The 26,146-nt window shown below is 40.7% G+C and overlaps 1 protein-coding gene across 18 annotated transcripts in view; it reads right to left on the bottom strand.

Annotated features, from left to right (window-relative positions):
- The window catches only part of CDC42BPA (CDC42 binding protein kinase alpha), a 193,384-nt gene extending 168,336 nt beyond the window's left edge, over nt 1-25,048 (bottom strand). For 3 of the 18 annotated variants that reach the window (XM_065058628.1, XM_065058631.1, XM_065058630.1), the window contains exons 1-2: nt 24,543-25,027; nt 23,579-23,804 (exon numbers count right to left, since the gene is read on the bottom strand). In XM_065058628.1, the coding sequence (XP_064914700.1) occupies nt 23,579-23,774 (196 nt within the window). In that variant the 5' untranslated portion in view covers nt 23,775-23,804; nt 24,543-25,027. Of the gene's footprint in view, nt 1-23,578; nt 23,805-24,542 lie in introns of all 18 variants that reach the window. The other 15 variants (XM_065058638.1, XM_065058627.1, XM_065058635.1 and 12 more) reach the window with 13 other exon arrangements.
- Between the last annotated feature and the right edge of the window lie 1,098 nt (nt 25,049-26,146).

Below are 26,146 nucleotides of genomic sequence, written 5' to 3' on the forward strand. Positions count from 1 at the left end.
TTTAAAATAGATAAATTTTGAAAGTCAATTATTGAGAAATGGGGTTTGTGGTTGTTGTTGTTTTATATTCTATGTACTTTGCTCCCAATCAAAAAAAGATTGACTTCTACCACAGCCACCATGAGCTAATTTTGCCTAATTTGTGGGCAAACCAGTAAAAGAGTTCACATGCCAAAAACTGTCCCTGAAGAGATTTAAATATAACACACACACTTCACAGCAAAAACAGGAAAATGGTGTAGAAGTTACTAAACACCTAGGGGAGCTATTCTTTAATCTCAAATTGCTCAAGTGAAGAGCTCCCTTATAGATCTGAAAAACAGAAAGTTAATGAAAAGTCTGCATAGTTACCTATACACCATTACTGCGCAGACACAAATAGTTTTTCTTATCTAGTGACAGAGTCAGGAGAAAAGTCTGAGAAATATGGAAAAGATCTTAAAATTGGTATAGTTGCTTAACATTCCATCACCTGTCGCTGCTTACCAGCAGGATATCACGTAAAGGGACGCACCAGAGAATGAAAATGGCTTGGAGATACAACACTCAGGTGCTGTTCGGGCTACATAAAAGGCAGTCTCTCAAAACTACCAGTTATATTGTTTGAGGCATGACCAACGCGTAGCAAAATAGCTACAAACACTGACTGCACTGGAATCAGCAAGAATCAGACAGGAATCAGATGGGTGCATTTGAGAGCGTAACTGGAGATAAGAAGCCGATCCAAGCTTCAGAGACTGGGGAAGCCTTGTTTCTGGGACAGCTCTGTGGCTGCAGAAATGGAGACGACAGCGGTGGCAGCTCCCGGTCCCTCCGCGCGTGAACACACAGGGGGATGACAGGCAACATTTGGTGATTACCACTGATGGGTAAGCTGTACTCAAGGAACAGCCTCTTACCCCTCCGAGAAAAGGGCAGCAAAATGGAGGGAAACACAAAAGCCCTTCATACCGTGGGGATCTCAGTTCAATGTAGGCAAGCAAAGCCCCTTCACAGTCCTAAAACTTAACTTTAAAACTCTCCACACCTTTGCAAGGTTGAAAGCAACACTGATAAACTTTAATCTCAGTATGTAATTGACCTAAAAACTGAAGGTTCAAGTTGATTCCACAATAGGCAAGTAATTTTCAACTGGAATTAGAAAGCATCATAAGGAGGGGGGGGAAATGAAAATCTTAAATTTGTTTGAATTCATAAGATAAAAATTTTGTTACAATTCTACATCAAATTATACTCCTACAGTTTTGTTGCACCATGGGATAGAAAACACAGCTGTGCAGCAACACAGATAATTTAACAACATCGAATTTCAGTGCTAGTCGCCCTGACCTTTACTCTTCTACTTGCCTAATTACAAATTTATGAAGGTATGATTAATTCAATGTAGCAAAAAACAATTTAACCCTGATTCCCAGCTGCTTCTTACCATTTTCACCCACGAAGGAGCCCTGGGTGCCCGTGTGGAGGCGCAGGGAGCCAGGGGCTGCAGGGCAATCTGTGAGGAGAGGCCGCGGCTGCCCCGCACCACCTGGGGCTGGTTCTGCCAGTCCCGCCACAGGGCCCAGCCCGGCCCCTCAGCCACGGTGGTGGCACCCAGGGAAAATAGAATTATACAGTCTTTTTGGTTGGGAAAAGACCCGAAATAGCATCATGTCCAACCATTAACCTAATACTGTCAAGTCTACCTCTAAGCCACGTCCCTAAGGTCCTCATCTATGCGTCCTTTAAACACCTCCAGGGTTGGTGACTCAACCTTTTCCAAGGCAGCCTTTTCCAATGCCTGACAATCCTTTCTTTGGAGGAAGTTTCCCTAATATCAATCTAAACCTCCCCTGGTGCAACTCGAGGCCATTTCCTCTGACCCTATCACTTCTTACCTGGGAGAAGAGCCCAACCCCCTCCACGCTACAACCTCCTTTCAGGTAGTTGCAGACAGTGATAAGGTCTCCCCTCAGCCTCCTTTTCTCCAGGCTGAACAGCCCCAGTTCCCTCAGCCGCTCCTCATCACACTTGTGCTCCAGACCCCTCACCAGCTTCATTGCCCTTCTCTGAATTCTCTCCAGCACCTCAATGTCTTTTCTGTAGTGAGGGGCCCAAAACTGAACACAGGATTCAAGGTGGGGCCTCACCAGTGCTGAGTACAGGGTGACAATCATGCTTAAGGAAGGCTGAAATGCCATAAAGACAGAGATGTGTGAGGAAAATATGAGAGAAACAGTCCTGCAAACACCAAAGTCAGAGAAACAGGAGGGGAGAAGGTGCTGCACACACCAGAGCAGGGATTGCCCTGCAGCCCCCACAGAAGAGATCACAGCAGCCCTTTCTAACTTCTACAATAAATGTAAGAAAGCTGCTAAAATGGCTTTCCCCTACTGCAATGTATAATATGTATATTTCATAACACGCAAACAGTATTTCTTAAGTCTGAAAGAAAGCCCAGCTGCCTGACATCTTTATTGGCTGCACACTAGTGCCAGCTTTGACTTAGCAAGTGAGGTCAGTGGGAAAGCACTTCAGTTTCCTTTACATTGGGCTCTTCAAATATAATAATAACTCCAAAAGACTGTTTTCACTCTTTGGTAACAGCCATTCATTTGATGTTATCTACTGATGCTGTGGGCCAGGCTTCCAAAACCAAAGACAACCATTAAGGTTCTTAAATTTAACCCAGGTAAATCAAACCTCAAACATTTAATTACTCCCTCTGGACCCCCACAATTAAATTCCATTTAGCTGCGATCCATCTATGGAAATCTATATGCCTCTAGTATCCCATTCACAATGTAATAGCTTCAGAAACAAAATTAAGCGTGGTCATGCCTTCCTGAAAAGGAAACTGCTCCAAGAATCATGGAGCATTTGGAATTATGTTTCACCACTATGGAATGGCTTTTCTGGATTAAACAGATATTTTTAATCTTTGCAACATCCTGCTTCTGCTTTTATCCACAATATAAATCCCCAAACTAAAACATATCTGTAAATTATGCAGATTCTAATTCACAAAAATTCTTCACTTTTTTTTTTTATTATTTTAAGCCTTCAGAAATACTAAACCAAAAAAAACACACAAAAAAATATAGCTGATAGTCTCTCTTGCAAAGAAAAAGTCACACACCAAAGTACCTAGACATTCACATTGCTCTAATTATTATTGCAGACTTTCCATGTATAAATGTATATTTTTATTTCTATTATTTTAAAATATACATATGTTCATATATATATATGATTCCTATTTTACCTGAATGGACAGCAGATCAGCAGCAGTTCTTAAGTAAACACACACTTGTTTTTCACTTTTCAACTCTTAATTTTATATTGTACTGTGCTTTGTTCTCACACAACTATCCATCTATAAATGCTCAAAGGATTTCTAAATAAAAAGTATTAGAAAAATCAATATGTACAATTGTTTCATTAGAAAGTGGCTACATATAACAGAGAAGCCATTTGTCTTTTGTTAGAGCAGCTAGAAAACAGAAGTTTATCTCAAAACCAATATAAAAACTTTACTTAATTAACAAACTTTGCATGATACCACAGTCATATCTGAGCACACAGAGTGACTTTTTGTAAATATTATGAATCGGTCAATGACACAATGTTTGGCTAACTCAGAGTTTTTGTGTAAGTCTGTTGAAGTAACTGGCTTTTGCATGTAGACATGGGAGCTAGAATAAATTGGATCATAAAGGCACACACCACCTTTTCTGTATCACACGCCAATTGACTTCACCATTATTTGACTAAAGCTTCATTTCTTTAGAGTTTGAAATAATTAAATTTCATAGGTGCTCCTTAAAGCAACATTTTGCTTATAAAATATCAACACAGACATGATTACTGTATCACTTTGTTACATTTGCAGGACATCACCAGCAAAGAGGTGACAAGCTGCAGTGTTTCTTATTTGGTGCTTACTTCAGGAGCACTCAAAATGTGGATGAATACCGCAGGCAGCTCTTTGGTAACAGCAAAACACAATCATGAGGATTTTGCTTTTGCTCTTAAGAACAGGAATGTTCAACTTAAAGGATTATTTTCAGCACTAGCTTTACTGTTTCCTCACAAACAAACCCCTTAGCAAGTTACTGCCAGAGTTAGGCTAATGGTTGGACTCCATGATCTTGAGGTTCTCTTCCAACCAAAATGATTCTATAAGTTGACAATAACTAAAAACACTGACTAGATCTGAGTAAATCAAGAGATGATACAGATTGTCTTCTAAAATAAATGCCTAGACAGACATTTGAACACTTTCAGGTTTCTTTTGGATTCCGTCACTGTGCCACTTCTCACATTTTCACCTGAAATGGGCACATAGACAGAATAGGGGGAAAAAAGAAAATATATATATATATATATATTTTTTTTTTATATATATATATATATATATATATAAAAATATATACACACACACACACATGCCTTGACTTGAGGTGGCAGGCATGGTTGTATTTGTAAATCAGATCCCTCTCACAGAACTAAGCAGGCAGCAACACTGCACAACACTTCATAGAAACCTCTGATTAAAAAGCGAGTATTGTGCAGGTAAAAATTAATGAACCAGATCTAGACAGCTCTGAAGTGCAATTTAGCTCTTTCAGAAGTGTACCTACCAAGGCAGAGAAGAGGCGCTCAGACTCCTACACCTCTGTCAAAATAAAGGTTTTTCCTATACCAGCTACACAGCACAACAGGAGTGCAGCTTCCAGTATTCTTGTGGCTGAGCTGCAGCTTCCTTTGTTTTTTTCTGTAGCAGCAAGATTTTAAGTGGAAAGTAAAAAAAAAAAAGCAATACTCTGAATTTTGGAAAGACAATCAGTGTTATGCTGCTTCTTAATTTAAGGTTTGGAAAAGTATGTTCCTACTACAAAGCCTACCACAAGAGAAGGAAAACATTTTCCCAAAAATGGTGAAACAGAGGGATACAGAACATCCTTTATCTTTGGGCCTGGATGCTGTCTTCCAGCCACAAGTGACTGGAGCTGGAACTGAAAGACTGGCTTCCTTCCCTACTGGCTGAGGCAAGCTGCTTTAAACAGCGAGATATCTTGCAGCTGTGGCTTCCCTGGGATCACCCTTCCCTCAGACAAACAAGAAAAAGAATAATATTTTGGACTACAGTTTTAGGGTCACCTTTGGGTGCTCAAACATCCAACAGCATCAACTGCAAAGTGTTGATAAGGCAAAGTGACAGGTGCTCTATGCAAAAGCTGAACTACGCTCTCCTAAAGCTTGAGAAGTAGATGACAGAATGCCACTAATTTAGGCAGACGGGACACCTCTCTGGAAGCCTTTAAATACATTTACACACTCTCATTGAATCTACAGGAATTTTAAACATGCACTCTAAAATGCGCTGACTTCTCTAACACATAGACTATCTTATTTTAAGCATGGTACACCCCCTCCTCAGCTATCTACAAAACACAGTGACATTGAGACTAAGCCAAACGAAACTTGTCATCGCTTCTTTCATATAATTTTTTCCTTTCCTCATCTATCAGTGGCTCCATCACACCTCATTTTAATTCTATGCATCTCTTCCAAAACAGAAGTCTCTTTCAAAAACAATATGAGCGATGTTCTGAGAAACTAGCTGTCCTGATCAACTACAATAAAGTAGGCTAATATATATCATTTCCACACTTGACTCATAGTGTGCAATTTACAAATTGGATACTCTGTTAAAAACAAAACCAAAAGCCAATTCATTGGAATAGAACTGTGACTGGACAAAGATGGATCAAAGGGAAAAAAAGAAAAAAGAATGGGCTCAGGCCTCAATGCCAAAGAAGATTAAAGGTTGGAATGGCAACAAACTAGAAGGCATGGACACATGAATTACAACAGTCTGTGACCTTTCCAATGCTCAGATAAGATATAGTCATGTGGTTCCTGAAAACTGTACATGTTACTTATTCTGCAGCAAATTCGTGAATTGTTATGAAATATTTTAAAAGAACTCTTCATGACAGGATCATAAATACCTTTCAAAATACCCTTTGAAGAGCTAGTGATATTATCACTGTTATGACAAAGGCAATTGGGACATCATAAAATTAAGGGGAAAAGGAGTCATTCTATATTAACCAATAGTTTTAGAATTCTACATATGAACTTCTTAGAGCATGTAGCATTATATAGAGCTTTAGAGTTTAAAGCAGAGCTCCAAGTGATCTCAGTGGCAGCTGAGAGTTCTCAGTATCTCTTCACATCAAACCACAGGAAGTCAACTAACTGATCCATATGGTGATGAATGCACAGCTACTTGCTACATACAAAATATGTGGTTAATAACCAGCATCACATTAAAAAAAAAAAATCCTCTGTAGCAGTCAGTAAAAGAATTAAATCTTCCATAGCATCATTCAATTCCCCCATAAAAACACATTTTCCTCTTCTGCAAACCACTTCACTCACTATATAACTGCTAACTTTGACAGCTTACTCCCCAACAAAATTGGAATGAATTTCCAGAGCCCTACTGGCCTATGGAATACACAAAACAGGTGCTGGGAGGGCAGGGAAAACACAATCATACAGCTACAAAGACAGGAAACAGACAGAAAGACTGTTGATTCTGTCAGTTTGCATTTGTACAATTTTTTAATTATTTCTTTCAGTATTTCTGTCATAGATGCATACTAGCAACAAAGTGAATTTTCAGAAAATGTTACTGTATTCTTAAGTCATTTAATAATCGCTTAAATAACATCAAAACTTTCACGCAGAATCCACTTACGTTAACATTCAGGATACATCTACATGAAAATCACCTTCAAGTTCCTCCTAAACCCAGTTTCTCTGAGTCCTCTGAAGTGGAAGCTCCCAGGCCTGACACCCAGCAGAGCCCCGGGAAGGTGCAGTGAACATCCCTCCCTCTCCTCTCTGCAGTGTGATTAAAACTCACCATGTGTCAGGAAACCTGCAGAGACTGGCTGCCTGCAGCTCCTTCTGCATTCTGATGCTTCATATTCTACGCTTAAGTGCCCTCAAGTAGAGAAAAGTATAGAAAGGAACACCATAAACCTGCAAAGCAATTCCCAGAAAGACTTTCCATTCCAATTGGGAATGTATCTTAACTTCCCATTTGAGAATAATGTACAACATGAGCTATTTTGGCCCATGTTTCTTTTCTTTCAGACTAGGAAGGATTCCCTGACCTTTAATACAAGACCAGAATTAGCTCAAACTTCTACACAGCCAAATTACTTCACAGATGCATGAAGAATATCACATAAATTTCTTATAACACCAACATTGCCATGCCTTACTCCACTCTTACACCATTAGCATCTGGTGTTGTCTTTCTGGGGAAGAGATAAACAAAAATCTCCTGACCACTCAATAAGGTACAGTTATACAATACACCTTTTTCAACTTCTTAAACTAGCTTTGCTGCCATCCCAGATACATTGCACCCTACAATCAGTTCACTGCCCTCAGGTGTGCAGATGTTGAACTGTGGAGCTGAGCTGCAAATCTTTAACACTGGAACAGCAACCGAGATCCCAGGCAAAAAAATGCTCAACATCCAGTGAGTATGGAAGGATTCTGCTCCCACAAGTGCTTTCAAAACATCAGTCGATATTAAAAAAAAAGCAGTAACACAGTCATGAATTAGGCCTTGCATTTCCAAATGACAGGCAGCACTGGCTCATGGTAGAGACTGCCTGAGATCAAGATGTTTGCGGGGCAGTGGGGATGCTCACGTACAACACAAACTCCTCAGACTCAGGAGAAACAGTATCCCAGGCTAAATGGCTCAAAGGCAATACTTGGATATTGCTCAAGTCATACTCAATGCACAACACACTTGGAATAATTCTGAGAATTAGCTAAGCAAGGTGTGGTCCTACCTGTCCTGCCACCAATTTGAAACCACTCAAAAGCAAGGTACTGGGGCAACAGAGGCTTTGGGCTTCATGTTTAGTTCACATCAAAATGCAAAGGTTTAAGAGTGAGTCACAAGTCTCAGTAAACATGGAAAGGTGGTTCTGAACCACCATTTATTTGTACTGCACTTGTGCGGAAGCCAAGCAGAGGGCAGTGCCCTGAACACCACCAGAAGGCCAGTGCTCTGCAATACCACTGAGAGAGCAATGGATCACATTCTCTTGTCATGGCAAGGTTTCCTTCCTGGACTACAGGCTTGAAAGAAAAAGGGAAGAAAAATTATCATACTGACCTTTCTGGTGTTTGCCTTTCTCTTAACACTGTTAACAACGTAAAAAAGAAAAATAATAATGGATTACTTCAAGTATTTCAGCTTTGAATCCTAACTAATAAGCCCCAAAATGATCCATGGTATGCAATTAATGAAATCACAAGAGAGAAACATGCCTCTTCTTTTCCAGTGCAACCATCTGCAGTAACATTTTTGAGGAGCTAAATCAACCCACAGGAAAAGTATTATCATGCTTGGTGCAGAAAAGTACCTGAAAACACAGATTATTTTCACTGTGCTAACAAAGCCTAGGAGATTCTTGAGCATGGAAATTCAGTCTCAGCTACCAGTTAAAGGCACAAGAAGCAAGAGGGAAAAAGCATTCAGAAGCATGAGTAAAGGAATTACTCTCTGTTTAGTTTGCAGCTCACCTACTACAGTATTGAGCTCACAAAATGGAAGGGACTTACTATACTAATATTACATAAAAGAAAGCTTCCTCTGTTACATAGAACTGAAAAGAGGGGAAAACCCAAGAACCTATAGGAGAATATTAAGTTCTTCTGAGCAAACTGGGATTTAGCTCAATAAATCAGCAAGGAACCAGTTCTATACCCTTCTTTAATGTAGCTCCGAGAAACAGACAAACTCATCAGCAGAAAATACAAAGAATAAAAACATTCAGCAGGAGGCGGGATAACTGCATTATTCACAAGCAGGAAAGACACAAATAAGCTATAAGCTCTCCGAAACAAATACTGATGTAGGATCTGGCTTTGCACTAGCTTGCACTTCATTCACATGTTACTGTTCCATATGAAAACAAAAACAAAACAACAACAAACAAAAACAACAACCAAAAAAACCCGCAGCAGCAACAGCAGCAGCAACAGCAGCAGCAACAGCAGCAGCAACAGCAGCAGCAACAGCAGCAGCAACAGCAGCAGCAACAGCAGCAGCAACAGCAGCAGCAACAGCAGCAGCAACAGCAGCAGCAACGTAAAGCCCACTACTGTTCTGACTGCATTTGATTTTACACCGGTGTGAATGACTATCCATTACTTCAGATGTCGTGTTGTGAGGCTGAAGTCTAATATTTTGTTATTGCTTTTTTTAAAGAGAGCTCACCTTAACCAATCAAAGAACTAATGAGAAGGTACTCTTCTCTGTCCGACTGCTCATGAAGCCAAGACTGGACTAAAACCCCAAATTCCACCTTCCACGACTAACAAGAAGACAAATTCATTCTAGTAAGCCTGTCACCTCAGAGCGCCAATTCATTCATGACCTTGTCCACCTGACTGTAAAAGAAATAATAGAAGGCAAGTTTCTACAGTCCTACTGTACCAAATCAAGATTGAGAACCCTCAATCACTTTCATTGTACAAATATTAAATATGCAACAGTAGAGCAAAGGAACAGCTGTTCCTTCCCCACATTGAGAAAGTGTGCACAAGGGCTGGCTATGGCAATAGGCCACGTAAGGCAAGTTCCTTGCCGTACTTTCACTGAAGAACTCAGAGAATCTCAACGCCTGCTTTCATTCCTCTGTTCCAGGTAGATCATAAATAACTACCTTGGGACACTTCAGGAACTTTTGCCATTTGAATCTGGCAAAGCAAAAAGACAAATAATGTGATTCGTACAAAATGTTTCTGCACAAACAACACATGAAGTAAATGCAAATTATAATGAGACAGTGAAATCGCTCAGAAATATTCTCATTAAACAAACTCCCCCATAAAGAATTACAAATTCTGATGCAAAGCATTATGTATTACATAAACTACACTGTGCCTGGGAGCTAGCTGCTATCTGCAAAGAATATCTCATGAATACTTCTTGAACTTTTCTTTTGCAGTAATATTTAAAAAAAAAAAAAAAAAAAAGAAAAATTCAGCATTTCTCTTCTGGTGTGTCATGATGAAGGTGATGTAAGAACAGACTGACCAACCAACCAACCTCAGGGCACGTGTTCAAAAGTTCTTAAGCACAAAACACCGAAACAAAAACTAAAAATGTAGAGCATCCGTTCTTGATGTAAAGTTGAGTTTTACTTAGCACAGTTGCTTTAAAATCAGTTCCTCCCAGTGTGGTTCAGAGGGCAGTGGGAACAGGCAGGAAGGAGACACTCAGGAGGACCAGGCAGAAAAAAGGGAGAGGTGAAGGGGGAATTCCCTTATCCACAAAAGTAACCATGCTGGGAATCTGCGTACCCATACTATCTTTTTTACCTCAACTGATGACTAAATAGAAGGTTATAAGAGGACTTGCCTCAGCCATCAGTTAAAACTTTTTTGAGCAATACCTATGCAGATACAGCTTTCCAGGAGACAATTTCCAGTGTTAGCTGGAGATTATAATCAAGAGTTTCTGGTTATCTCTCTTGTCATCAGATTTGACTTCCTGAAAGCACAAAACGCTTTATGGGAAAGGTTTCTAGTGTAGAAAGGTCATATACAAATTCCTTTTCCCTTCTTTGAACTGAATTTTGCAGCTTAACAGTTACTTGCTCCAACACGACCAAAAATAGTCTTCCTCAAAGTCTACTCAAGCAAACCCTACATGCAGGTGTAGTCAGTGCAGACCTGTCTCATAAACAGTAAGTATGAGACAAGATTTGAATGTACGCATTACATTCTAAATGAGATATTTAGACACTCTGGGAAAACTTTTCTGAAATACCAGTGACAAGCATGTGCTTCGTAGGTCTGCAAGAAAGATTCTGAAAAACTGAGGTACAAACTGCTGTATGAGTTAAAAGCAGCTTAATTTTTATGGATGTCCAAGTTCAACATACATAAATAGTTGCTCAAAAAACAATTCTGACAGGGATCCTGACCACTGAAAAAAAAGAGCACTTCCCTCATGAGAAATAAAACAATTGCCACTGCTCTGAACTGTATGATGCTGAAGTTACAGGAGAGGGAGGAAAGTGGACATCACAGCGACAGGATCACAGAAATAAGATTCCAAGCTTTCTCAAGTAATGACACCAAGAAAAGCAGTATCCAAACAGTACACTGAAAATTTAAGACAATAAATAAAGCACTTAAACACACAGAAGCTACAAGCCACCCACACCTTCAGAATTTCCACAGCCAACATTTCAAAAACTTTGAAAACTAAAAAAAAAAAAAAAATTGGAAGGAAAATACACATAAACCTGGATCCTGGAAAATGCTTATCCATTGAATATTTGAATGGCCTTCAACAAATCACAGCTCTTTCTCCATTTCTTTACATATATATTTAATATGCTAATAACCACCCACTTTTCTCCTATTTTCAAGACAATATATGTAAGTGCCCAATATGATTGTAAATTATTTTCTCACCAGGAATCATATTTACAACCCTCCCAGTTTGCAAACAAATACACATTTTTAAAGTATGCTTAAAAAATTAAAGCAAAATAAAGAAAATATTCTCTCTGGACATCAAGAAAAAGCTACAGTACTTGAACTCTGTTTTTAAATATTTAACCAGTAAATGCCCTCAAGTAAGTGGCTTGGCAACTTGAAAAGCTCAGCAGCAAATATGACCTGCTTTAATACACACAGGTATCAGTGAATTAACATCACGCTTATCTCCATTAAATAAGAGCAGAATTTGGCTTACAAATGCTTTCTTCATCCTACCAGACAGGCATCACAGTTTTGGCTCATAGCTGCTAATCAACACCTACTACCTGAAGTCTGTATAAGTGTATTGCAAAAAACAAACAAACACACACACACACCACCTTCCTATACGTATCTGTGTATACACAAAGAGTCTTCTAAATACAGCAACTGAATTTCTATTTAATAATTTTATACATACTCATTTTGAAAGCCAGACAGTCCTCCCTCATAAAGATCAACTGATGAAATCTGTCCCCATTCAGATGTCTAAACTTTCTGAAGTCTTGGCACACCACCTATGGCTGGGAAACGTGTCTTTCACTGGAGAGTCTGTTTTTCTCTCAAAGAGAAAAAAGCAGCAGGGAAAATTAGCACCTAAGTCCTCAGGTGCCAGACATAGAAAAATATGGTACGAGATGGACACTAAAACAGAGAGAAAGAAGAAAATCTGGATTTATCCATCAAGTCCTAAATTGAGAAGCTCAAAATGCTGGCAAGTAACACAATTACAGGCTTCAAATATTTATGTCTTATTTGAATACTCTGAGAAAGCACATCAGGTATTACACACACACAGAGGACCCCAAGCCCCTGCAATAGGTGTTTATGCTTAACCCAAATGTGCAGTTTGACATGCTTGAACTGGCCTCTCCTGCAGCTAATGAACGTCCTGCCACAAGCTTTTGGGGGGGATGGCGGTGGGGCAGCTATTGCAAACAATGATCGGCACACCAAGAAAAAAAAAAAATAAAAAAAATCCTTGTAGCTTTGCCAAAATTACTGCGTTTACCGTCTTCCACCTCCTGCAAGTTTCCTCTGCTGCTTCCCATAGGAAATGGGTTTGTACCCTTGATGCTGGAACGGTGCTAAGAAGGACCTTTGCACCCTGTCACTGTGAGAACCTGTGATTTCACACGCCCAGGGCGGTGGGAGGTGTGCCTGAGAGAAACTGAAAACCTACAGGAAAAGCAAAAACAAATTCTAGCCTAACATTACCAACAATGCCACGAAAATCTACCAGTCACAGCATTTTATTTACTGCTTTAGAATCACTGGGATAACATCAAAACTACTTTGTTTTACTAAAGAAAGCACTTGCCTCAAACAAGTGAATTAATCTGATCTAACCAGACCTGACAGCGACTTACTGGAGAAAACAGTTTGCTTGAACTGGAAAAGAAAAGAAGAAAAAGAGGAGGGGGAAGGAAGGAAATTCTCAAAAGTTGGCACCCCCTCTGAAGTGAAAGACACGAGGCAAGAAACTGTGGTTCTTTTAGAGAGAGAATAACATTTGCTTAAATCCTAGGTTTTAAAATGTAAAATTTAATTTTGCTGAATATGAGCAGTCATCACTAAGAATTGTCAATCGATATTCTACTTCTTACTTAATGTCAGTGGGGTAAAAATAAAAATCACAAGATCACATGGAACAAAATTAGGCAAGTTTTGAATAATCATATGGCAGTTTGATGTCATTGAAAGGTTTTATTGACACAAATTCAGTAAGTTTTAGAACTGAATGTACTGAGGCTTTAGAAACAGTCAATGTGCAGCAACGTATGTCAACTTTGGGGTGTTTAAGAAGCTTTTGTAATTATTACTATGATCATATACCATGGGTAAATACATTTACTCACAACACAAACTACGTGACCAAGATAAAGCAAAAAACCTTGAGACTGGATTGTTCCCTTATGAAGAAAGCAGTGACATTAAAGCAAATTGTGACATATTAATGACAAGAATTTCTTGCAAGAGATTCCCTTGTATTGGTAGTGCCAAGGATCATAAAGTGAATGTAATATTGTCAGCAAATAATACTAATTCCATTAAATAACCTTAGTTTTCGAGAAAAAGAAAGTAAAAATTCAAGAAGATTGTAGCTAGAGAGCAAATGAGCAACTCCTCGCCCCCACTGGACCCTTCTTTTCCCCAAGACAGTTAAAGCACCAGACTACTAGTGATAAGATGATATCTCTGCTATATCACCCAGGAAGGGACTTATCAGCTGTTTACACGAGCTCAACCACGTATTTGTACAGGTATCCAGCAAAGGAGCTAAGAAACTATGTCACTAGAAGCAACTGGTTCCCAGATCATCTTCTCTCAAGTCCAAGAGTTACTGGAGGATCAAGTTAACCAACAAATACCAAGTTAACGAAATAATACACACCAGCTGTGGTAATACATATCATATACCATTTTCTCTTAATAACCTTAAGTCTATTTAGAGTTTTCTTTTTGAGAGTCTGGATTATCATCAGTGGAGACATTAAGTCATTCCTTGGTTTCAGAAAAATGAGTAAAGCACAAAAGTATCAAGAAAACAAAAAAGCCAGCATACCAAATATTTAGATCCAGAAAAAACAATTTGCCTAACTTTATTTCAAGAGTTAAATTATGCCTCTTGCAAAGATACAAAAGCATAGAAACACATCTGCCATTAGCCAAAGGTGATCGCTAGCATGAACATAAAAATAGTCAATTTTGGGGGTGGAGGGACACAACAAAATAAAGCATCATAGGACAGAAACAGCACAGTGAAACAATAATGATTTTTCCTGCAAATTTCTATTTACGTAGGAAGCGGCTTCTATAATTTCCCACTAACATATCACATCATGGCAAAACAAGTCTCTTTTGTGTCAGTCCCTACCAAAATTATAAAAGGATCCTTTTAAATTATCACAAAACAGAACGACCTCATTTTCTAAAAGTTGGGGGAAATAGAACAAAACTATTCCAAGTCTGTTAATATAAGAATCTTTGTCTTTCAGTTATAAACCACACATGGAAAACTGTTTAAAGACATCGAGTGATACTACACCAGATACACAAAATACACAAGCACACCAGCACTTCTCTTTTCCCAAAGAACTGCCAACATCTAAGTCAGATAGCTATTTTGAGGACTCCTATTCATGACTAGAAGAAAAGTTTTGGAAACTTATGGAAACAAAAAGGCTCACTGAATTTCTACACAAAATATGTATCAGAATAAGCTGATAATGTCCAAATTTGGTACAAAATTGTATGTTAGAGGGAATCTCAGAGGCAGGCCCTGCACTTGGAGCACAGGAGCTACCACAGGTGAAGCCACTGAAGTCTGGGCTGTCACAGCCTAAGCCCCCTCCTTTTGCACAATCTCTTCACACAACCAGACCAACAGATTTCAATGTGTTTCTGCAGGGTTAGTTTTCAACTGGATTATGTCCCTCTGCCCACAGAAGCACCAACAAAAAACAGAGATAAGTGGTTTTAGCCAGCCCTATGACACCATCAAGTCAACCCCCATCCCAGATAAAAACAATGAGTTACAATTAAAATACAAACTTCTATTTCCTTCTCTTGTTACTATGTGTCCTGCAGAACATTGGACAACACAGTGCTTTATTTACAGAAGGCAGGGTGGTAAAGGTGAAAGAGGTTTAAAGAGCAAGAGCAGGAAATACCTTGGGACTACGGTGTCCCCACAGCATGAGTGACATTTTCTTAAGCCACTTCGCACTCCTGTAACAGAAGTTGTTGCCACCCTTCCTATCACTTCTTCATTTAGGTTCAGGTATTAAAATGATAAAGCTTTATTCTCTCTCCAGTCTCTTCGTACTTAGACCACAGGAGTAAAACAGATCACAACTTTACTCACAGCCAGAACAAACCACCCAAGGCCCCAGCTCGGCAAGAGCCTACAAGTAGAAATTATTCATGTTAGTAAATCAATTGATATGTACTGAATCTCACAGGGAATATATAGGGTCTTTACAAAAAATGCTGCACAGATGCAGCTGTAGGTAAAGCCTGTGTGTACTTCTCATACAGGTGACTTCTTTTTGTTACCATTCTCCACACACAATCTCTCTATAAATGTAGGAGTAATTACATTTATACAGTCCTAAAATTACATTCGGCCCTTTGAAGGCAACCACGAGGCTGATGTGGCCCCCGCTGAAAAGGAATTTGAACACCCCAGCTCTATATTATGAACCTGACCAAATAAAATCATGAAACTTTGGGGATGACTGGGGAGAAACAAGAAAAAAAGCAACCAAAATCCAGAAACTAAAATTGTGGCCATGGGAAGATCAGACTGACACATGGATATCCACATCACATTTAGAAAGACAAACTGAGATCCTGCTCGGAAGAAAAGCAACGGAATGGAAGCGGGGAAGAAGAGCAGGAGGCCTCAGCTTAGAGAAGGTAAGTGCATTCAAGCTTTGCTTTGGAATAGTGGTATCCGTGAAAAACACACAGAAAGGAAAAGAGGAAGAAGTCAGAAATGGAGACCTGCAGGCCCTCCACTTCAGGTGAGGACACCTCACAAACAGGACAGCCACACAAGCCCAAAATAAGGTAGGATTTTAAGATGAAAAGGATGAAACAAGGGCTACAGTGAGAGGGAATACTTAGCAATCAAACAAAACCCAACAAACAAAAGAGCAACATGTTGCTGGCCAAATCCCACAACATTTGCAGGAAATCCAATTACTGTTATTAATATCTACAAATGCCTTTTCTCTCCACTTTGGAATGCCACTCTAAACTCACCTAGTCTTTCTACAAAAAGAATTACCATATATTTCTACCAAATTGCTGAAGGAAATTTATTCTAAAGGCTAGATATTTTTTCTCAAAATGACCTACAAAACACTGCAGTTCACAGTACCTACAAGCTCCAGATCAAAAACTTTGCAGAAAGATGCAGAGAGAAGGTGCACTGAGAAGCTGATCCCTAAGAATAAAAGAAACTACAATATTGTGTAACAAAACTAATTTAAACTGGAAGTCTGGATATAGATAAGGAAGAATTATGAAACACAAAGTCTTAGAAGTCTGGATACATCTCATGTGGATTTTATCCATGGTGACCGCTAGTAAACCTAATTAGGCTGTATTACTAGAAGTAAAACTAACTGACCCGTCTGAATAGAAGATATTTGCAGTTATTATTAAGCCTAATGTCACATTTAAACTATTTGAAATAAAAATCTTGCAGTTAACAAAAGATTGCACGATTGACCTAATTCACTGGCATTTTTTAAAGATTTTAGCCCACATTAGTGGCATTCCCAAGCTTAATGAGGATTTTAGAAAAATAATGTGTTGAGGTAAGCTAGACCAGAGCACAACAAAATATTCCAGTTGTTCAGCCAGAAAAAGAAAATCAAATTAAACAAGTATAAATGCTTATGGAAGGAATGTCTGCTTTGCCAAAAGATAAAACTGAAGAGTCTAAGACTTGGCCTTTTCTAGTAATTCTGTCCCAACCATCCACCGTACCTCTTCTAGTCAGGTTTTACAGCTTGGCAATAGGATACAATTGCTTCTGGAAGTTTTCTGTGTGAAGGGACAATGGAAATGGCCCATTTTTTACAGTACAAAAGTAATCAGGGATGCTGTGAAGGGGTTAATATTTTTCAAATACACGTCCAGGATAATTTACAGTGCCAATTTGCATAAAAAAATATGAGAAAAATAATTTCCAGGATAGTAGCCTGCATTCAATTTGTATCTGGAAATTTGGTATTTCCAATTTATTCACAATAATAGTTCAAAACAACACTGGCACTTGAATATGCAGCCACAGGTATGACTTCAGAAGTGAAATTACTTTTATTTGCTGCTGCTATTCAGAATTCAACCACTGATTTACAGGCAGAAGATAGAGCTTCAAGAAGAAAGGTAGTTTATCTTTATCTTTGTGTAAAATATATACATATCTCAAATATTAAACTTTATTGGGCCAAATAAGCTCATTTTTCTTATAGCATGATGTCCTTCTTCCTGTCAAATGTGAACTAATAATACGCTACCAGTTATAAAAGAGTACAACAGTAAAGTTCTAGAGAGAAAGGCCAAGAAATGAGGAAGAAGTTTAATCTGGTACACACACGCTCACAGTGTCATATGCTACACAGCGCTTAAGAATTAAAACACACCTTCAGCATGACAATTTACAGTTCTGATGGTCCCACAAATAAACAATCAGATTAACCCTTTAGCATGAATGCCTTAGTAACAGGGAATTTATTGTGTTGTCATGAGGTTTACAATGCCCACTGAGCAGGCTAACTCATATAATTGTATTTCTCCATTTGTCCCCATTACACAAAGCATGCTAGGAATTTCTGTACAGAATAAAGGCATTCCTAAAATTCCTGAAAATGAAGTATGAGTTAGCTTTGTATCTAAGCAAGCCGTACTCCTTTGCAATAAAAAGCACATCACTGGCAGAAAGTCAGTCAGCCCAAATGCACAAGCCCCCAAGCCTGTCTGGCAGCCTCTGAACACCTCGAAACTGCCCCAACCCAAAGGAACAAAACCCACGAAAAGGAACACCTTTGCAAAACTTAATTTTAAGTAAAAATAATTTTTAAACACTTGGTGTACTGTAAATGTGTTAAGAACCAAACACATTACAATAGGTTCATGCGTCACTCTACTGGAAACCGGCTTTAACCCTAAAGCAAAACAAGCAGAATTAACTGGATGGTCTCACAGCTCATTTGATCACATCATAACTGTTGGTTAACTTATAGTCATTAGTTTCCTCTATTCAAGACAAGAATCAAAACTTAAATAAATGTGGGAGAGGCCACTATTAAAAAGGTACAGAGGTTAAACAAAGAGCTACCTAACAGTAAGGTCTGCGCAGGCAACTGTTCTATCTGTTTTCCTGCATTTTTTTAAAATTAGTTTGGTATAAAACTGGATCTCTGTAAAAGCTGTTTAAATAATATTCTGGAACATGGAGATTTGAAGGTTATTTCTATTTGACAGCACTGAAGAACCTCCTTCTCTCACCCCAATCAGTGAAGAGCTTTTAACTGGTAGCTGCAACTATGTGACAAAAACAACAGTTCAGGTAAATAAGCAGTAAAGTTTTATCATAAACAAAGACAGAAAACTGTTTCACAAGAATCCCGCAATGACTTCTACATACATAGATCCCCATACCTCCATATACCTCTGCTGCAGGCAACAGAACTACTCACATTTAGAATTAGGTATTTGCTCAAACCCATTAAGTGGCCTTGACAAGCAGGATGCTCATTCTTTCCCAAAAGGAATTTAATAACTGTTTTCACTTATGTCAATCAGACAAAAAGGTGTTCCCCAGACTATAATAAGGAAAAACACGATTATAATCCCTAAAATGTGGGGGTTTTTTAATGTATTTCTAATTGGTTAGAAAGTACCAAGCACCAAGGCCTACTTTAAAAAATTAAGGAACACTTGAAGCTGAGTGCTAAGTCTTTTGCTGCTGTCTCTGCTAAGAACAGGACCTAAATGATTTTTCTAACAGTCTGTTTTAAAAACAAAACACGAGCAACTCATAGCTAAAAATGCCTACAATTTCTTTCATGACTTACAAACAGATGAATAACACAGAAGTAATGCAGGAATCTAGAGGCAAGATTTTGCTTTCTTTTGTTCGTAATATTTAAAAACAAGTCTAACTTGAAAAAGGGCATGCCATTTTTTCTTAGGAAAAAACATGACAGAGACCATCAGAAAGAAAACACAGACTTATTCTCCACAGCTTTCTCTTGAAAAATAGTTTTATGGTGAGAGAACCATTCTAATGGCCAGAAGAGATGCGGCATGTGGAATGACAGAAGTATGAGACCAATTATGACAGTCTAGTCTACGACCATCACAGCACTGCAGAAACACCAAACACCACAACATTTCAGTTCTGCTAGAGGAGAAATGAGAACAACTTAATCCATCTTCCAAAGCCTCCTTTGGTAGCAGGGGAAAAACAAGCAAGCAAACAAACAGAAACCCCAACAATACACATAAAAGCCACTAAAGGCCAGTTTTTGTTTTTCCTACAAGAGAACAGATGCAATCAAGCCACTGCTCTTGCCATGCTATTGGTAATGTTCTTCATCTTCCCTCCTTAATATCTCCATACATTTTGAAGTTTATTCTAGTCTTCTTTCAATGCATCCTAAATAACATTGTTCTGGTTTCTTTTTAAAACCAATTCAAATCGGTGCCATTGTAAAGAAAGTTTTCCCAGAACAAAAACATCGCTAAAAGCTTCTTTCTATCACAATATTTTTCTTTCAAGTTCAGCTTATCAGCCTTCATTACCTCCCTCACAGTCTTGAGTCATTGTGGCAACTCATACAAATGGAGAAAAGAAAAAGCAAAATGCTTGGAATTCTCAATAGCTTTTCTGGTAAGCTCCAGTTGCTATAATTAGACAACCCCTCTTCTAAATCAAAAATACAACTACCAATAAAGATAAAAATGAAAACTAGCATCAAAAACATACAACAAGCCAAATCTAAATGTTCTGCTTCCCTCCCGCCATCTGAAAATGTGCCCTGATTTAACCCCCAGAACTCAAATACACCAGTTGTTTCCATGGTTATCTTTGCATATAAAATACCTGTACAAAATAAACAACAAAATCAAATAATGTTATTCACATGCCACAATAAACAACAAAATCAAATAATGTTATTCACATGCCACAAAACCAATAATGTATAAAAATAGGTAAAATAATTATGTTTCTGCTTCAAGTCAAAAAAAAGGATTTTAGAAGTAATGCAGGTTCTAAATGACAAAATAATCAACCTGACACTTCAAACCAGTCTGATGTCATTTCAAGCACTTCAAGAAGACCAAAAACCTACAAAAATGTAACTCCACGTTGCAGAGACTCTACTTTCTCCCCTTGCTGAAGTTTAACACTTTGAAACATCAAACCAAAACAGAAGATGAACAACCAGTTCAGATGCTCAACTGTTTCACTCTGCTTCACATTTCAATAAATTATAGATCTAGATAACAAGTTCATAAAATAGTCCTAAAAGATCCAAGGACTAGAACATGAGCTTCTTAGCTCCCCTAAATATAGCAGCAGTCACATGGCTGTCACTAAGACCACATTAGCTTTTCCATGCTAGAATACCTCCTAAACCTTTCCTCTCAAAACTTAGAATGTGCTGTGAATATTGCCTTATATGAAATATAGCATGTAACATCTCAGACCTGGAACAGTTTAAACAAAAATACACATCCATGGTCAGCTCCATGCCAAAACCTCCACAGAATCAAACAGTAGCACCTCAAAACTGAAAAGCAAGAAATAATTACTTGCTGTTGTGCTCAATAGGAGGCTGTAATTGCCAACCAGCCACTTATTAGCCTTTTCTTAAAAATAACTAACTATATAAATAAATCGTATTTGCTGCTAGAAAGAGTGATTTTGTAAAGCAGTTTAAGCTTAAGATGATTAACAGTTCTCAGATATAAATTTGTACTTTGCAATTTGTAAACACACAAACATACCAGTTCATACCATTCCAAGACCAATTCAAATAATTTCAGATTTCACTCCTCATAACAATAAAGCAAATTTGTGGATGCTTGGCATAAACCCGCAAAACATCTTTCCAAGACAGCAACTGACATCAACCAGTAGACATACCACACACCAAGTTTTATTATTTTTATTAATACATGCTATTCTATACGGTACATAAAACTAAGAGAGCTTCACACACAGCAGCTTTCAGAACTCCCTGGTGTAAAACTGGTGGTATTTTCCCTACTGTTCAAAAAGGGAAGCTGGGAAAAAAAAAAAATAAGAGCTGAAAGCACTTCAGCACTGAGTCAGTGATGGAGACAGAGCCTACGATTTCTGGCTGCCAGCCTTCCACTTCTGCCACTACTCGGCACGTCTCCGACTTTAAAACCACGTATCACGTCTCTCTAGTCCACCACTTGCGTTGTTTCCCCTTTTGGAGAGAGAGATACACAAGGTCATGGATATATCAAGGAACAAGGTACCCTGAGTAACTGCACCAGAGTGCTGGAGGGTTCACTGCCTCTGTAAGAACCTGATTTTGCCAACCCTCTGATCTCAATAGAAATGCCCGAGACCACCAGTTTCACTGGGAGGACTGGCTTTGAGAAGGGACAACTCATGTGGGTGTTGGCAGGATAAAGTTATCATTCATACAGACACCGCTTCCACCAGCAGGTCTTAGAAACCCTGGCTCTCACATTCCACCTCACAAACTTCCTTGACAAAACTCTCACGGTGGGAGTCTGGAGAGCAGAGCTGGGAACAGAGAACTGGGCCAACTCAGCCCTGAAAATGCGAGGACCTGCTCTCATCTGAAGCTCAAGAGTCCTGCTAAGGCACAGTTAGAGCATGAGAGCAGAAAAGTAGCAGGAAAAATAGGCCAGCAAGAAACCTTATTCCAGCCTTTCCACAACAGTGTATTATTTCCATCAGCAGCCTGGACAGCTTACTGCAGAAATCTTCGGGTCCTGTCAGAGCCCTGTAATGATTCATTTATCCATCAAACAACCACCCACGAATGCACCAGCATCCAATACAACAGGTCCCAAACACACTGTTACTCTGATCATATTGATTTGGTTAACTTTTTTTATTATTATTTACAGGACATCAGCTGGCAAGATCCACTGCAGACTACACTAAGTTCCTCCATACAGAACATCCTCGGAGCCACCATATTTTCCTAGTTTTTCCACAGCTTCTGTATGCCAGTGACAGTTTTGGAGGGAAGATTCTTCGTAAGTATTTTTAATTACTATTTCCTCCTTAGCTAGAATGCATTAATTATAGCTTGGTGCTCCAGCTAATAAGCAAACAAAGACCAGTGCAATATGAACAGTCCAAGAAACTTAATTACTGAGTCAGATGTCCTTTAGATGTCAGTATGACTACAGTGAGGAGCAGGAAAATAAAACACACACATAGCAGCCTCAAGTTGTTAAATCAGTTATCAAAACAATGTCTTTCCTCAGTGACTTCATTATGAAGAGCTCAACCAACTAATTAATCAAATGCATGTTTCGAAAATGTGAGGTTTTTTTAATAAAGGAGGCCTGCTGATGTATTTATTGCAAAGCAAATGTGGTAAATGGTTCTGCATGTAAATGCAAAAGTGCAGCATGACTTTGAAGTCTGAAGGTCAGATACAGTAACCGTTCTCATCAAGCTTCTTAAGAGAGACTGTATCTTCTGTTTTCCATCCATGTTTAAGAGGCAGAAGAACATGAATTAAACAGAAAAACATAGAGACAACCAGTTCTGTGACAACTTAAGAACTGGAAGGCTACCATTCACCTGTTTCCATTTAAAAATCTGCAAACACCCTAACTCCCCAAAACGAAGAAATAAAATTGAGAGGGTGCTGGGGGGGCCAGACAATTTGCTTCTGCTTTTCAACTTTGCTTTCTTCATCAGGAAGATCAATCTAATTAAGTCAGCAATGATTTTATGTTAAAGAAAAGAATGTCATTTTCTCCATTTTCAGAGCCATTTCAAACCCATGCTGCTTAAAAGCTCTGGAGGATTTTCTTGTTGATCAACATATTTTATTTTAAGCAGTATAGGTTTAATGGGAGATGCAAATCAGAGGATTGTGTACTGATCTTTTTTCCAGACATCAGAGAATTTACCCCTCGCTCTTCTGTATTACCAGCAACTTTAGGATACAAAACTCAACAGCTGGGCCTGAAGGCAAACAAATATGCCTCATGTGCCAGAGTCTGATCCATGTCAAGAAATAATGTACGTTTTACATGTATACCTCAAAGACAAATAACCAACATGGATTTCTTTTTAGCACCACCACCATACTGTAAAACTGATAACACGTCCCTGTAAAACACTGAGTTATAAACAATCCCCTCTCACACATAAATAACAGAGACATTATACAATGCAGGCAGGAACATGGGCGGATGTACACAAAATAAACACATTCAAACTTACCCCACTCTAGATACTCAAGGATGTTCTTCTCTCTTCTCAGAGGAGAATTATTACATTCATCATAAAGGCAGATGAGTATATCCAGCAAGGTTTCCACACTGAAGCATTGCCCATTAGTCTGAGTTGGCCCATCCAAAATAAACTGCTCCAACTGCTTCAAACGCACTTCTCCAGACATGGTTGTTTCAGTTTGCATTGGGGTTTCTTTTATTAATGATTATTATTACTTCATAAAAAAAAAAAAAAAAAATCTTTTGAGGGTTTTGTTGTTTAAAAATAACTCAAGAGTATTTTTAACAAGTGTCAAACTGTGGTGATGCTTAATTTCCAGCCCAACTCGGTGCTCCCAGCCTGAAACTAAACCCTTGCAAGTTTCAGACATATAATGTGTATCTGTGTAAACATACTTCTTAATAGAATAATAATCCTAAAAAAATACCGAAATATGCCTAATAAGAAGGGGAAATATATATATATATGGCCACTCCTGGCGTTTTAATAATAATTGCACTAAAATTCAACCGAGGCTGACACCGATTTCACCGTGCGCGCACAGGCAAACGCACTTATGTATTTTAAAAAAGGTCTTCTCCTCCATTCAAAATGCAGATCATGCAACGCGATCCTGAGAGGAGCCCCAACCGCATCATTAAAGTGTAACAGCCCCCTTCGGCTCGCACCGGCGCTCCACTCCCCACAACGGACGGGAAGGCAAAAAAATGCATGTATTTATGTATTTGAATACGCGAAGGGAAGAGGAAAGCAGGGCGCGCAGCGCCGGGAAGGAGGGAGGGAGGGCGGAGGGGCCGCGCAGCCCCGCCGCCGCCTCCCCCGGCCCGGGCAGCGCCTCCGCGGCCACCGCGCCCGCCGTGGGGGTGGGGCGCAGGTCCCCCGGCCGCCCCTCCTCAGGGCGCAGCCACGTCCTGCCCCGGGCAGCCTTTCCCTTCCTCCTCCTCCTCCTTACCGAGTCTCCTTTTAAGGCTTTTCAGTGATTCAAAAAAACTAAAGTCTTCATCGTCGCCCCTTTCTCCTCCGCTGCGCCAAGGGGCGGCGGGCGGGACGCGCGCCCCGACACACCGGCACGGCCGCGGGGCGGCTGGGAAGCGCTCCGAGCCCTGTCAAATCCTTCCCATGGCTGCTGCTGCTGCGCCCTCCTCCTCCTTCTCCGGCTGCGCGTCCGGGAAAACGCCGGCGACCCCCGCTCCGGCCGCACGCTGCGGGCCGGGAGGCCCCGGCGGCGGCTTCACTCCCAGCGGCGAGATGCTCTCCCGGCTTCGCCCCCCCGGGCAAAGGGCATCCTGCCGCGGTGCCTGTGTGGGGTGTGTGTGCGTGCGCGGGGCGGCGGGGAGGGGTAACGGCGGAGCCCTCCCTCCCCTCCGCTTCCGCGCCCTCCTCTACCCCGCCGCTCCCTCCTTCCCTCCCTCCCTCCCGCGGTCACACGCAGCAGCCGCCGCCGCCGAGCTCGCAGCAGCTCAACATGGCGGCCGCGGCGGGGGGAGCCGCCACCGAGCGCCGCCGCAGCGCGGGGAGCCGAGCCCGGGGCCGCCGCTACTGATGGGATTGAGGGGAGGAGGGGGTGCTGCAGCAGGGAATGCAGGGATACGGGCGGACCGAGGCGGAGGGCAGGGCGGGCGGGGGGAGGCCGCGGCGCTACACCCCGTGGGCTCCGGCCGCCGGCGGGCTGGGCTGCCCCGGCCCGACCCACCCGCCAGGCCGAGGATCTCTCCGGGGCCTCCCCGCCTCGGCTCTCAGCCGCCGCGGTTCCACCTCCCCGCGCCGGCCCCCCCGGCCAGATTCCACTCAGCCGCCCTCCCGGTTCGTCTCCCCGGCAATTACGCCTTTCATTAAAAAGCACAGCCTCGTTAGGGCCGGCGGGCTGAAGGGCAGGGGAAGCCGTTCCCTGTCCGGTCTTTCTTTTCCACATTTGCCTCTGCCAAGCCTTTCAGCACTGAGCTCCAGGTGCGAGCACAGACCCCATCCACCTCACACATGGACAACCGAAAACGTGACAAGATGTGGTGGCTCACGGCGGGTACATCCCCACTCGTGCCTTCCCTCCCCGAGCAGCTCACCAGAGGTGGGGGGAACAGCCTTATTGGGCGCTCGGGGGGGTGCCTCGGGGAGGAAAAAGGCGGCCAGCTGCAGCACGCCGTGGCAGTTCTGTGGAAAGGTGTGAGTGAGGCAGTGTCACACTCAGGCTGATGTCTGTAAGTCAACCCATAACTTCAGCTCATCCCTCCTCAGAAGTTGGGTGAAGCGGGAGCAGGACAGCACAGCCCCAAGGGTCACTGGCCCTAGGTGAAGTTCAGTGTTTTCTGAAAGCCTGCAAGTGCTGTGTTTGCTGGAACTCCAGAGAGAGTAACAGCTTGGGCATCTGCTCCTTGCTTTGATAACCAACAGAAGCCCCTGAGCTGGGTGTTACTGTAATGAGCATCTATATAATAAGCTGCTTTTAAACTGGCCTTTTTACCAGTTGATAAAAACCATCAACAGTCTTACATACCCCTGAAGATCATAGAATCATAGAATGTCGTGGGTTGGAAGGGACCCACAAGGATCATTGAGTCC

Source organism: Columba livia, chromosome 3, assembly GCF_036013475.1.
Source record: "Columba livia isolate bColLiv1 breed racing homer chromosome 3, bColLiv1.pat.W.v2, whole genome shotgun sequence".
NCBI classification, from domain to species: Eukaryota; Metazoa; Chordata; class Aves; order Columbiformes; family Columbidae; genus Columba; species Columba livia.